General features: G+C 44.0%; 1 protein-coding gene across 1 annotated transcript in view; it reads right to left on the bottom strand.

Annotated features, from left to right (window-relative positions):
- Window positions 1-14,505, bottom strand: part of LOC129823384 (cation channel sperm-associated auxiliary subunit beta-like) — a 35,507-nt gene extending 21,002 nt beyond the window's left edge. Inside the window, exons 1-11 of the mRNA XM_055882303.1 lie at window positions 14,356-14,505; window positions 13,962-14,111; window positions 13,782-13,836; window positions 8,521-8,640; window positions 7,115-7,267; window positions 5,881-5,970; window positions 5,330-5,460; window positions 3,243-3,275; window positions 3,075-3,141; window positions 2,926-2,972; window positions 2,688-2,840 (exon numbers count right to left, since the gene is read on the bottom strand). Coding sequence (XP_055738278.1) covers window positions 2,688-2,840; window positions 2,926-2,972; window positions 3,075-3,141; window positions 3,243-3,275; window positions 5,330-5,460; window positions 5,881-5,970; window positions 7,115-7,267; window positions 8,521-8,640; window positions 13,782-13,836; window positions 13,962-14,111; window positions 14,356-14,505 — 1,149 coding nt within the window. The remainder of the gene's footprint in view (window positions 1-2,687; window positions 2,841-2,925; window positions 2,973-3,074; window positions 3,142-3,242; window positions 3,276-5,329; window positions 5,461-5,880; window positions 5,971-7,114; window positions 7,268-8,520; window positions 8,641-13,781; window positions 13,837-13,961; window positions 14,112-14,355) is intronic.
- Between the last annotated feature and the right edge of the window lie 311 nt (window positions 14,506-14,816).

Raw genomic sequence — 14,816 nt, 5'->3', positions numbered from 1 at the left:
TAGTGTGCCACACATTCATTAACTATAATACATCTCTGCACTTAGCAAAAGAGTGCCATCTGCACTGCTATTTTAGTTATCAGTTATTCAGAATATTCTCTCATCGTTGATTTCATATAATTATTTCAGCAATTTGAGAGTTTTCTGTATAGTTTTTCTAATGTTGGTGGGGCATATTATTCTGTTTTCATGTTACTCCTGAATCACTATGATAAATATAATTGTTTATCTTGAGTGTATTTACTTTAAAGTCCAAAGTGTAGGAATACAGATTAAATCAGTTACTGATACAGATGTGGTGGCGTATGTGAAAGGTTATGTGATCACATGGGAAACCTCATGTGGTAAACTTCAATATTTATTCTGCCGATTCTGTTGAAAAGCGTTTCTTAAACAGAAGCAAACGGAATGAAACGGAGATAAACATACCTGCATTTGTCCAATATAAACTCTTGTTTGCAACTGTTGGACTAATGATTACACCCTAGATCAGCTAGATGCAGGCAGGAGTATGCAAGCCGGTATTGAATGTGTCACTGTCTGTCATTACTCAACTTTTTCTCTCGACCTGTGCACGCACCTCTGTCGTAAACCTTCATTCGTAGGCCAGGTTATAGCAACCTCATGATGAGTATAGAGAAAATGTGAGTATCATGTAGTAAACTAAACCTATCTGGGTGAATGGAATATGAATAACATATTATAACAGCCATCCAATATGCTGTAATAGAAATAAGGCCATGCTCATAAAAAACTCAAATTGTCCTCCCTCATCTTAAACGGCCCGACCGCCACTGAATTAGGACCACAGTAATGCAGTGGTAGCTATTTAAAACGGTGCAACTTTTTGGCCAATTAAGCTAAAAGATCAACTTTAAAACATTCAGGCTATCCTAACTTCCAATTCTTAAAAACGTGTATAAATTAAAACGATATAAATGTGCATACATTTGCATGAAATAACTCACCAAACTAACTGTATCATGTTCAAGCTATTCTAACTTTAAATTCTTAACTTTGATCAACTATAATTATATAACTTACAAATAATTATATAAATGTGCATACATTTGCATAAAATAACCAACCCATAGTAAGTCCTGAACCATTCAAGATAGAGACACCAAACCATCTTTCACATGTTCAGGCTATCCTGTCTTTAAATTCTTAAAAACTTTAATCAAATATAAGAATATAAATGTACAAACATTGGCATAAATAACTCACCAACATTAACTCTTGAACCGTTCAAGCTAGAGACACTAAACCAACTTTTACATGTTCGGCTATCCAAACTTCAAATTCCAGAAGACATTATAGTGTATTTTGTGTAAGCCAGCGACAAAAAATAATAATAATCTCAATTTAATCAATTTTAAATTCAGGCTGTAACACAACAACATTTGGGAAAAGTCAAGTGGTGTGACTTTCTGAAGGCACTGTAATGTTTATTTATCTGAGAATTTTGAATTGTCAAGAGGTGCAAAACAAGGTTTCCCTCTATCACCGAACGGGTTTCTTAAGGCCATTGAATTGTTAGCAAATAAAAATCAGATCCAATTATAAAATTAAGGGGATAGAAATTAATGGGTTAGATACAAAGGTATCAATGTATGCCGATCATTCAAGTTCAGCCTTCTAGGTTCGGCCTTCTAGGCAGAGTTACAAAGAAAAAGCCATATCTCAGACTGGCAAATAAAAAGATTAAGATGGGCAAAAGAACAGACACTGGACAGAGGAACTCTGCCTAGAAGGCCAGCATCCCGGAGTCGCCTCTTCACTGTTGACGTTGAGACTGGTGTTTTATGGGTACTATTTAATGAAGCTGCCAGTTGAGGACTTGTGAGGCGTCTGTTTCTCAAACTAGACACTCTAATGTACTTGTCCTCTTGCTCAGTTGTGCACCGGGGCCTCCCACTCCTCTTTCTATTCTGGTTAGAGACAGTTTGCGCTGCTCTGTGAAGGGAGTAGCACACAGTGTTGTACGAGATCTTCAGTCTCTTGGCAATTTCTCGCATGGAATAGCTTTCATTTCTCAGAACAAGAATAGACTGCCGAGTTTCAGAAGAAAGTTCTTTGTTTCTGGCCATTTTGAGCCTGTAATCGAACCCACAAATGCTGATGCTCCAGATACTCAACTAGTCTAAAGATGGCCAGCTTTATTGCTTCTTTAATTAGAACAGTTTTCAGCTGTGCTAACATAATTGCAAAAGGGTTTTCTAATAATCAATTAGCCTTTAAAATAAAAACTTGGATTAGCTAACACAACGTGCCATTGGAACACAGGAGTGATGGTTACTGATAATGGGCCTCTGCACGCCTATGTAGATACTCCATTAAAAGTCTGCTGTTTCCAGCTACAATAGTCATTTACAATATTAGCAATGTCTACACTGTATTTCTGATCAATTTGATGTTATTTTAATGGACAAAAAATGTGCTTTTCTTTCAAAAACAAGGACATTTCTAAGTGACCCCAAACGTTTGAACGGTAGTGTATATTGATTTGTTTAACACGTATTTGGTTACTACATGATTCCATATGTGTTATTTCATAGTTTTGATGTCTTCACTATTATTGTACAGAAACTATGTAGAAAATAGTAAAAATCTAGAAAAACCCTGGAATGAGTAGGTGTGTCCAAACTTTTGACTGGTACTGTATATAGACAATATAGAAAAGGTACCTCAGTGTGTGAGAGCAGTAGGCCAGTGTGTTGGTGGTGGTCATGGAGGAAGGACAGGTAACGGTGTTTGGGGTTCTTCGCGATGTCAGCAGCAGAGGCCTGGCACAGGAACCACCTCGTGAAGGGGTACTTACTGTACACACACCTAGAATGCTGCCATTGAGAAGCTCAGGTTGAAACACAAGGATAGACATTTGTATAATATCCATTATAAACAAACCCCCTCAATCACACCTACCAGGTTTTCACCTTCTCCTTCATTGGAAATCAAACTGAGTGTGTCTTCTAAACAAGAGAGAAAACAGTTTGAAACTGTCTTCCACAACAACAACAAACATGTTATGAATCCGTATTGTTCATTTATTTGAAGTCATGATAAAGCCATACCACTGAAATAGATGCGATCTGTCACACATTGAGAGGAAAACCACAAGGTGGTGGCAGAGTAGTCCATCTATGAAGGAGAAACACAATGACTTGTTAATTGTTTTCTTGGGAGGCACTCTGTCCCTACTATATCTGAGAATAGCTTGAACAACTGACATGTTTACAGACCTGACCTAGTGCAGGGAGGAACAGCAAGGTGAACTGTAATATTCAGAGAAAAAGATCAGTACCACAACACAAACGGTTCAGAAAAAACGATTTATTGACTAGTAAGGACCATAAAGAATGTTCATGCCAATCAAATGGCTCTGTGCACAAAGTCAGATAAAGTGTATTTGTCACATGCGCCGAATGCAACAGAGCCAGTGAAATGCTTACTTACAAGCCCTTAACCAACAATGCAGTTAAAAAAAGAAAAACTACAAAAATAAGAAATAAAAGTGACAAATAATTAAAGAGCAGCAGTAAAATAATAATAGCGAGGCTATATAGAGGGGGTACCAGTACAGAGTCAATGTGCGGGGGCACCGGTTAGTCGAGGTAATTGAGTTAATATATACATGTGGGTAGAGTTATTAAAGTGACTTATGCATAGATAATAACAGAGAGTAGCAGCAGCGTAAAGGGGGGTGAGCAAGTAGTCTGGGTAGCCATTTGATTAGATGTTCAGTAGTCTTATGGCTTGGGGGAAGAATCTGTTTAGAAGCCTCTTGAACCTAGACTTGGCGCTCCGGTACCGCTTGCCATGCAATAGCAGAGAGAACAGTCTAGGACTAGGGTTGCTGGAGTCTGACAATTTTTAGGGCCTTCCTCTGACACCGCCTGGTATAGAGGTCTTAGATGGCAGGAAGCTTGGCCCAAGTGATGTACTGGGCCGTACGCACTACCCTCTGTAGTGCCTTGTGGTCAGAGGCCGAGCAGTTGCCATACCAGGCAGTGACGCAACCAGTCACGATGCTCTCGATGGTGCTGTAGAAACAAGGATCTGAGGACCCATGTCTCCTGAGGTTTAGTCGTGCCCTCTTCAGGACTGTCTTTGGTGTGCTTGGACCATGTTAGTTTGTTGGTGATGTGGACACCAAGGAACTTGAAGCTCTCAACCTGCGGTACTGCATCCCCGTCGATGAAAATGGGGGCGTGCTCGGTCCTCCATTTTCCTGTAGTCCACAATCATCTCCTTAGTCTTGATCACGTTGAGGGAGAGGTTGTTGTTCTGGCACCACACGGCCAGGTCTCTGACCTCCTCCCTATATGCTGTCTCGTCATTGTTGGAGATCAGGCCTACCACTGTTGTGTCATCGGCAAACTTAATGGTGTTGGAGTCGTGCCTGGCCGTGCAGTTATGATTGAACAGGGAGTACAGGAGAGGACTAAGCACGCACCCCTGAGGGGCACCCGTGTTGACAATCAGCGTGGCGGATGTGGTGTTACCTACCCTTACCACCCGGGGGCGGCCCGTCAGGAATTCCAGGATCCAGTTGCAGAGGGAGGTGTTTATTCCCAGGGTCCTTAGCTTAGTGATGAGCTTTGAGGGCACTATGGTGTTGAACGCTGAGCGGTAGTCAATGAATAGCATTCCTTTTGTCCAGGTGAATGGGCAGTGTGAAGTGCAATAGAGATTGCATCATCTGTTCATCTGTAGGGGCGGTATGCAAATTGGAGTGGGTCTCGGGTTTCTGGGATAATGGTGTTGATGTGAGCCATGACCAGCCTTTCAAAGCACTTCATGGCTACAGACGCGAGTGCTACGTGTATGTTATTCATGTTGTCTTTCAGCCACGACTCGGTGAAACATAAGATATTACAGTTTTTAAATGTCCCTTTGGTAGGATGTAGTTCGTCCAATTTATTATCCAACGATTGTACGTTGGCCAATAGTACGAATGGCAAAGGCAGATTAGCCACTCGTCAGCGGATCCTCACAAGGCACCACGATCTCTTTCCGGGATGCCTCTTCCGTTTTTTTCTCCTGCGAATGACGGGGATGAGGGCCTGTTCGGGTGTCTGGAGTAAATCCCTCTTGTCCGGCTCATTAAAGAGAAATTCTTCGTCCAGTTCAAGGTGAGTAATCGCTGTTCTGATTTCCAGAAGCTCTTTTTGGTCCTAAGAGACGGTAGCAGCAACATTATGTACAAAATATGTTCCAAAAAATGCTAAAAGCGAACAAAATAGCACGGTTGGTTAAGAGCCCATAAAACAGCAGCCACCCCCCGGTGCCGTCTTTAATGGTGTAAATGAATGTGTGTGTCTAGTACATTGAGAGTGCCTGTGACAGGGGAAAGGAGATCCTGGCTGATGAAGAGCCCCCGGTTGGTCAGCAGGAACAGGTGACAGTTGGTCAGCTTCAGGTCCACGATGGAGATCCCCGCACAGCCAGACACACACACTGTGGAGATAGCAGGTCAGTTACACACACACACACACACACACAAACACACACACTGTGGAGGATCAGTAAGTCAGAAAAAGTTAGATCCCTGCACAGCCAGACACACACACACTTTGGAACATCAAGAGACTGGTCAGCAGCCAGACACATACACTGTAGAGGACAATGAAAACAGCCATTAAGGCCCTTTTCACGCGATCTCTCAGCTCGGTTCACCTCGGGTGTGTGAAAATGGTATTAGTCATTAATAACCATATAATACAGGACCGGCTAAAGACAATGCACTGAAAACTACTGTACAACACACTCACTCACTGTATCGTTGCGTATCAAACAGCAGAATAAGGGATGTTGAAATACAATTCTAAGTAATATAGTATGTATCAAAGCTGCAACGTGATAGATAAGATGCTCTACCTTCATTGATCAAGCTACATAGTGATCTCGTGGCATTGAACCATCGTGCCTGAGCGGTGAAGGCAGATCTGGTGACACTGAGAATCACCCCTACAGTTACAATGGGAGGGGACAGAAGGCCTCAGTAATGATCACTGACAAAGTCCTATGAATGAGTACAAGCAGGGGTAGAATTGAATTGGAATGCTTGAGAACTGAGTTCCCAATGTGAAACTAATTTAACAAGCGTAATTTGCTTTTAAGCTAAATTACCTGTGATGTTACAGTGATTTTTCTTCTAATTCCACCCCTGCGCACAAGCATGCAGACATACGCTTACAGGACAGTTTATTAGGTTCCCAAAAATGGATCAGTGGCCAGGCAGACAGGCATCGAGGCATTCAGTTACTGTTCGATTGAATGTTACAATGGGCAAAACGAGTGACCGAAGTGACTTTGGTATGATCGTCAGTGCCAGGCGAGCCGGGTCCAGCATCTCAGAAACGGCCACCCTCCTGGGCTTTTCACGCACGACAGTGTCTAGGCTTTACCAAGAATTGGTAAACATCAAGTCAGCGGCAGTACTGTGGGCGAAAACAGCTTGTTGATGAGAGAGGTCGAACGAGAATGGCAAGAATTGTGCAAGCTAACAGGCAGGCCACAAACAGATCTGTACAACAGTGGTGTGCAGAACGGCATCTCGGAACGCACAGCTCGTCAATCGTTGTCATGGATGGGCTATTGCAGCAGACAACCACACTGTGTTCCACTCTTGTCAGCTAAAAACAAAAAGAAGCGGCTCCAGTTGGCATGTGATCACCAACACTGGACAATTGAGGAGTGGAAAAACATTGCCTGGAACATGACAGCGAGTTCAGTTTACTTGAGTGGCCTGGTCAGTCCCCAGACCTCAACTGAATAGAGCATCTTTGGGATGAGATGGAACAGGCGGTTCGCAGCATGAATGTACCGCCGTCCAATCTGCAGCAACTGTGTGATGCCATCGCGTCAGCATGGACCAACATCCCTGTAGAATATTTCTGACACCTTGTAGAATGACTGAAGAATTCAGGCTGTTCTGAAGGCAAAGGTGGATCCGAACTGGTACCAGGGTGTACCTAATAAACTGTCTGGTGAGTGTATACACAGGGCACATCAATGGCCTGTTTGTCTGCAGTTAGTTACCCATAGTTAAAGTATGTTCTGTTTGTCATAACATGTTTGTGTGTGTGTGTATACAGTATGTCTTCCTCACCTGTGTGTCCTCCTGGAGCGAAGACAGGTGCCAGCACGGCCACATCACCGGCACAGGGACTCTGGCTGACTTGTAGTTTCAGGACCCGGTGGAGATGTGGTTCAATGATACGAGACGACAACTCCTCCCCTATCGTCCACTGCAGGATGGGCTCTAAGGGAGAGATGCCACGGCCAATGCAATTCTGACAAACTTATTGAAATTCACACTCATACTGCTAAGATACAACCTTAAAAGGGCAATCATTAGTTGAAACAATAACAATGTGAACACCCCACATCTGTTTTGTTAAAAAGCTGAGGGATGGAGAAATGTAACCACTGTCAAATTCATAGAGAGCTATGTATACAAGGACTGCCCATCAACGATATGAACATTGTAGTTTTAAGCATGTTTTAAGGCTATACAGTGTTTTTATTTTTTACAATGTTTACACATTTGAGTAAAACAAGCATATAATTTGGGTTCTGATGGGCTTTGACAGTTGAACTAAGCACATGAGGCATTTATAAGTTATAGTCTTCAAGAATCAATGGGTATATATCATTAATTTGTAGGTCTAAAAATGGATGTATCAACTGCAGATTGTCACTTTATATTTTTATACTTTTACCCCCCCCCCCCCCCCCAATTGGTAAAGTCTTGTCCCATCGCTGCAACTCCCCTATGAACTCGGGAGAAGCGATGGTCAAGAGCCATGTGTCCTCCGAAACACGACCCTGCCAAGCCACACTTCTTCTTGACAAACTTCTGGCTTTACCCGGAAGCTAGCCACACCGATGTGTTGGAGGAAACACCGTCAAGGTGGCGACCGCGGTCAGCTTGCAGGCACCGGGCTCGCCACAAGGAGTCGCTTTAGCGCGATAGGACAAGGAAATCCCAGCTGGCCAAACCCTCCCCTAACCCGCACAACGCTGGGCCAATTGTGTGCCGCCTCATATGCGTCTCCCGGTCATGGCCAGCTGTGACACAGCCTGGGATCAAACCTGGGTCTGTAGTGATGCCATATGCACTGCCATGCAGTGTCTTAGACTGCTGCGCAACTCGGAAGGCCTCAGAATGCCCCTTTAATGTAAGTCTAACTGACTTACTAACTGTAAGTCGCTCTGGATAAAAGCGTCTGCTGAATGACTGTAACATAATGTAAAATGTTAATAGGGGATAGATAGATAATATAGGAAATACTATCAACGCCTTTAAGCATATTATCATTGTGGAAAACCCCATCTCCTCTCAGCTATCCGGCGTTATGATCATAAAGAAAAGATTGCCACCTAGAGGTAAACAGGCACTGCAATTAATCAGAGTACACTATTTTCTTTAGTCATTGGAAAAAATATCCAAATTCAAAACACCCAGGGCTTTGTCATAAATTCAAAATAGGCCCTTCCATCCCCTAGTCCAACCTCTGGCCACATCCAGTAGTGTTCCCTTCAGTGTGTCCAGGATGGATTCCTTGCTGCTGAACATAGAGAAGCCATGGAACATACTGAACTCCACATACCACTCATCCACAGGTGCTGCCACTAGGGGAATGGGGGGGGAGAGAGAGAGGAGAGAGACAGAGAAAGAGGGCAGAGAGGGAGAGGACAGAGGTTTAAATAGGCCAAACAAGCCTGTGAAGGGCTGCTGCAAGTAGATATTGTAGTAGTACTTCAATATTTCAAGTAGCCTTGGTCTTCAAGTAAAAGCTGGGTAGCCTGGGTACCAGTCTTTCTAGCTAATATTCCACTACTTGCCACTCCTGTCTTTTGCCAAAGAGACTTTTCATATTTGAAGAAAGGCCATTCTATCATTAATGAGCTTGAGATCACCTATCAGAATCCAAGATGGCGTAGCAGTCGGACGTGTGTTTGTCTTGTCCCGTGTAAATAGTCCTCGTATTTTTCGTATACATTTCGTATATATTTTAATTTCACTTTCCATCTAGGAACTGAATATACATTCCTACATTCCGCCTCACCCAATGTGGTACGGATCTGCTATTTTTTACACTTTAGAACCGTAACCCCAATCAGAAGCTAGCCAGATAACTAGCTACTAGCTAGTAGTCAGTTAGCCACTGCTGCGGTCTTCACCCTTAACTCGGACACAGCCAGCTTCAGCTCGGGCCAATACCTGCCAGTCTGCAAGCGCGATATAAACCCAGAGCATATAGGACTGCTTTTTCTCTACCACATCACCGGATTCCTGACGCAAGCTCTGGACAATTACACCGGATCATCGCAGCTAGCTAGCTGCAACCAAGTGGCTACTACTGGCTAACACCTCTGTCCCGAAGCAAGCACCAGTTAGCCTTGAGCTAGCCTCGAGCTAGGCCCATCCGCCGGCTAGCCGAAGAGGTCTACCAGCGTATTCTTGGGCTACAATACCTCTTTTGCCAATTGGACTGGATCCTTTATTGTCGACACGGAGCCCCGCCGATCCATCACGACTGGTCTGCCGACGTAATTGTCCGAGGTGGTTTCAACAGGCTTTTCCGTTGCGATGTTTCCGAAGACCCATCTGCTAGCCCCGGCCCGCTAGCTTTCTGAATCGCTGTGTCTCCAGCTCGCCTAGCGTAGTAGCGACTACAGAACTCACCTATTGCTGCTCATTGGACCCTATGATCACTCGGCTACATATGCCTCTCCCTAATGTCAATATGCCTTGTCTACTGCTGTTTCGGTTAGTTATTGTTGTTTTATTTCACTGTAGAGCCCCCAGCCCCGCCCTACATGCCTTAGATAGCTCTTTTGTCCCACCCCCACACACGCGGACACCTCACCTGGCTTAACTGGTGCCTCCAGAAACACAACCTCTCTCATCGTCACTCAATGCCTAGGTTTACTAGGTTTACCTCCACTGTACTCACATCCTACCATACCCTTGTCTGTTCATTATGCCTTGAATCTATTCTACCACGCCCAGAAATGTTGTAGTTGGGGATGGACATGTCTCTTCTGAAATGTCCATCCCCAACTACAACATTTTACGACAAGATAGAACTGCCAAAGGGGGTGGAGATGCAATCTACTGCAGAGATAGCCTGCAGAGTTCTGTCATACTATCCAGGTCTGTGCCCAAAGAATTCAAGCTTCTACTTTTAAAAATCCACCTTTCCAGAAATAAGTCTCTCACTATTGCCGCTTGTTATAGACCACCTTCAGCCCCCAGCTGTGCCCTGGACACCATATGTGAATTGATTGCCCCCCATCTATCTTCTGAGTTCTTACTGTTAGGTACGAACTCTGGGACATGGGATGTGCTTAACACTCTGGCCGTCCTACAATCTAAGCTAGATGCCCTCAATCTCACACAAATTATCAAGGAATTCACAGGTACAACCCTAAATCTGTAACCACGGGCACCCCCATTGATATCATCCTGACCAATTTAACCTCTAAATACACCTCTGCTGTCTTCAACCAGGATCTCTGCGTTCACTGCCTCATTGCCTGCGTCCGTAATGGGTCCACGGTCAAACAATCACCCCTCATCACTGTCAAACGCAACTTTTCAGGGAAGTCAGGAACCAATATACACAACTAATATAAGGCTAGCTTTTTCAAACATACATTTTCATCCAGTAGCACTAATTCCCAAAAGTTTTGGGAGACTGTAAAGTCCATGGAGAATAACAGCATCTCTTCCCAGCTGCCCACTGCACTGAGGCTAGGAAACACTGTCCCCACCGATAAATCTACGATCATCGATAATAAAGCATTTTTCTACGGCTGGCCATGCTTTCCACCTGGCTGGCCATGCTTTCCACCTGGCTACCCCTACCCTGGCCAATAGCTCTGCACCCCTCGCAGCAACTTGCCCAAGCCCTCTGTCATGACTCCCACCGAAGGTGGCTCCTCTTCCTGTTCGGGCAGCGCTCGGCATCACCGGTCTACTAGCTGCCGCCGATCCATTTTCCCTTTTCTGTTGGTTTTGTCTTATTGGTTACACCTGTTTCTTGTTTAGGTTTTTAGTTGGGCTATTTAAGCCGGTAAGGCTTTGTGTGGGCTTATTTTTCCTCTGTTTATATTTGTGGTAGTGCGTTTCCCTTTATTTTTCCTCCGGACTGGTTGGGTCCTGAATGGTTTTGGGCCGGTCTTGTATATGCGCCCGGTATTGGCGTGAACATTTTTCTCTGTGCCGGAATAAAACATTGTTCTGTACCTTCTGCTTCCTGCGCCTGACTCCGCACCCACTACACCTAAAGTGCTTTACACCCCCTCTGCTTCTCTTTCACCCAAATCCAGACAGCTGACGTTCTGAAAGAGCTGCAAAATCTGGAACCCTACAAATCAGCTGGGATAAAATTATCTGCCAAAATTGTTGCAACAACAAGCCTGTTCAACCTCACTTTCGTATCGTCTGAGATCCCCAAAGATTGGAAAGCTGCCGCGGTCATCCCCCTCTTCAAAGGGGGAGACACTCTAGACACAAACTGTTATAGACCTATATTCATCCTGCCCTGCCTTTCTAAAGTCTTCGAAAGCCAAGTTAACAAACAGATCACCGACCATTTCGAATCCCACGTACATTCTCCACTATGCAATCTGGTTTCCGAGCTAGTCACAGGTGCGCCTCAGCCATAATCAAGGTCCTAAACGATATCATAACCACCATTGATAAAAGACAGTACTGTGCAGCCATCTTCATCGACCTGGTCAAGGCTTTTGACTCTGTCAATCACAGCATTCTTATCGGCACTCAATAGCCTTGATTTTTCAAATGACTGTCTCGCCTGGTTCACCAACTACTTCTCAGATAGAGTTCAGTGGCAAATCGGAGGGCCTGTTGTCGGAGGCCGACTCTTTTCTCTGTATATATCACTGATGTCGCTCTTGCTGCTGGTGATTCTCTGATCCACCTCTACGCAAACGACACCATTCTGTACACATCTGGCCCTTCTTTGGACACTGTTAACAAACCTCCAAACGAGCTTCAATGCCATACAACACTCCTTCCGTGGCCTCCAACTGCTCTTAAATGCTAGTAAAACTAAATGCATGCCCTTCAACCGATTGCTGCCCGCACCCGCGCGCCCGACTAGCTTCACTACTCTGGACGGTTCTGACTTAGAATATGTGGACAACTACAAATACCTAAGTGTCTGGTTAGACTGTAAACTCTCCTTCCAGACTCACATTAAGCATCTCCAATCAGAAATAAAATCTAGAAACGGCTTCCTATTTCACAACAAAGCCTCCTGCCAACACCTGCTTTGGCTGCCTTTCCTTCCAGTTCTCTGCTGCCAATGACTGGAACGAATTGCAAAAATCACTGAAGCTGGAGACTTTATATATCCCTTTCTAAGCATCAGCTGTCAGAGCAGCCCATCTGTAAATAGCACACCCAACTACCTCATACCCATATTGTTATTTATTTTTCTGCTCTTTTGCACCCCAGTTTCTATCACTCCAGTGTTAATGCTAAATTGTAATTATTTCGCCTCTATAGCCTATTTATTGCCTTATCTCCCTAATCTTACTACATTTGCACACGCTGTACATAGATTTTTCTATTGTGTTATTGACTGAACATTTGTTTAACCTATGTGTAACTCTATGTTGTTTTTGTCGCACTGATTTGCTTTATCTTGGCCAGGTTGCAGTTGTAAATGAGAACTTGTTCTCAACTGGCCTACCTGGTTAAATAAAGGTGAAATAATTATTTTTTAAAGATCAGAGGATTTGATCCTGATTCGGTAACAGTCATGGTTATCCTCCAATCAAATGTTATGCGAATATTTGAAATCGTTTTTTTAAAGCACATTTTGGAACTCTTTCACTTTTGGTGTCTGGTTGCTGAGCAACAGTTTTTTGTTGTCCAGATGAAAAGCAGTCTGTCAAAAGTTGCTAGCTCACTTCTAAATTCTAAAACTAAATACATACTGCAATTACAATCAAAATAACGTCTTATGGGGCCTCCCGGGTGGCGCAGTGGTCTAGAGCACTGCATCGCAGTGCTAACTGCGCCACCAGAGTCTCTGGGTTCGCCCCCTGGCTCTGTCGCAGCCGGCCGCGACCGGGAGGTCCGTGGGGCGACGCACAATTGGGCTAGCGTCGTCCGGGTAAGGGAGGGTTTGGCCGGTAGGGATTTCCTTGTCTCATCGCGCTCCAGCGACTCCTGTGGCGGGCTGGGCGCAGTGCGTGCTAACCAAGGGGGCCAGGTGCACGGTGTTTCCTCCGACACATTGGTGCGGCTGGCTTCCGGGTTGGAGGTGCGCTGTGTTAAAAGAAGCAGTGCGGCTTGGTTGGGTTGTGCTTCGGAGGACGCATGACTTTCGACCTTCGTCTCTCCCGAGCCCGTACGGGAGTTGTAGCGATGAGACAAGATAGTAATTACTAGCGATTGGATACCACGAAAATTGGGGAGAAAAGGGGATAAAAAATAATAATAATAAAAAAAATAATAATAAAAAAAATAACGTCTTATTTTTTGTACTTTGTAGTAATTGTAATTCTATTTGAGGCTCCACATGCCATCATGGAATATATTATATGTATAATATGTTATTTCCAACAACCAATGAGCAACTCCGCTGGTAATCCAGCTGCGTATTGACCGTTGAGATTCCCGAAAGGTCAGTCTCTTAGGCGAATGACAGGAGTGGCACGGAGGGGAATGTTAGCTGAAAAGACTGGTACCCAGACTAATAGATCGGCTCATTAATAAGAAATAATGACACCTGTGTGGATAGTAATGTTGTATCTGGGGACGTTCACTCTCCAGGTGGATGCATTCTAACAAGCAGAGGGAAAGCACACATAAGAGAAACAGATAGAAGTAGAAAGTCATTGAATTCAAGTAATTACTGAGACCATTGATTTTGTTGTATGTATCTAATCCTAATCTTAGCCCATCTCACCATAATTAATTTAAAGGGGAAGGTGGCTGAGTTAGTGCTGTTATAGATGACCATGGTGGGCAGGAGACCAGATGATGTGTAGAGCTTCAGTTGGTTCCGGTACTGTATAGCTGAGACGCCTGGTTTCTTCTGGAGCATGCAATCCACCACCTAGAATGAATGAGATAGAACGGCAATCACAAGGACGGACATATTACAACGGTTCGTGTTTTCCCCCTGAAAAGTTACTTTGTACGTTTTCCATTGAACATGGTTTTTAAATCTGGAATGAGGCTTAATCTGGGTCACGGAAACTGTCCCTAAAACTATTCATCATAATTCTGGGACCCAGCATTTGTTCCAGGCAACACAAGGGGGCGCCAGATGTTTGATGAGAACTGCTGGAGCAACATACCAGATTGTCCAGGCCGAGGTACAGTCGAATCCTTTTGCTATCCATATTTCCTGATACACACCGAAATAGTTTCTGTTGCTCTGGGTCATCTGGTTCATCTGTGTCATTTGGTTCATCTCGGTCATCTGGGTCTAAGTGCATCAACGTCATGTAAAGAATAAATCAAAAGAAGTCTGCCAGCTAGTAAAACAGTAATCTGTTCACATGCAATGCAAATAACAACCCTATGCATCATCAAAATTGGTGGAATTAAATGGTGCCTATCTTTTCCATTCATTTGGGATTGATGGATATGTACACGCCACTACATATTTATTTGGACAGTGAAGCTAAAACGTTTCATTTGTCTCTATACTCCAGCATTTTGGATTTAAGTTTTTGTTTTTAAATCATATGAGGCGACAATACCTTTTATTTGAGGTTATTTTCATACATATCTTTTACCATTTAGAAATGACTAC

This window comes from Salvelinus fontinalis, chromosome 25 (assembly GCF_029448725.1).
Source record: "Salvelinus fontinalis isolate EN_2023a chromosome 25, ASM2944872v1, whole genome shotgun sequence".
NCBI lineage: Eukaryota > Metazoa > Chordata > Actinopteri > Salmoniformes > Salmonidae > Salvelinus > Salvelinus fontinalis.
Note: the sequence above shows the minus strand (reverse complement) of the source record. Positions and strands in the feature narration are given on the sequence as shown.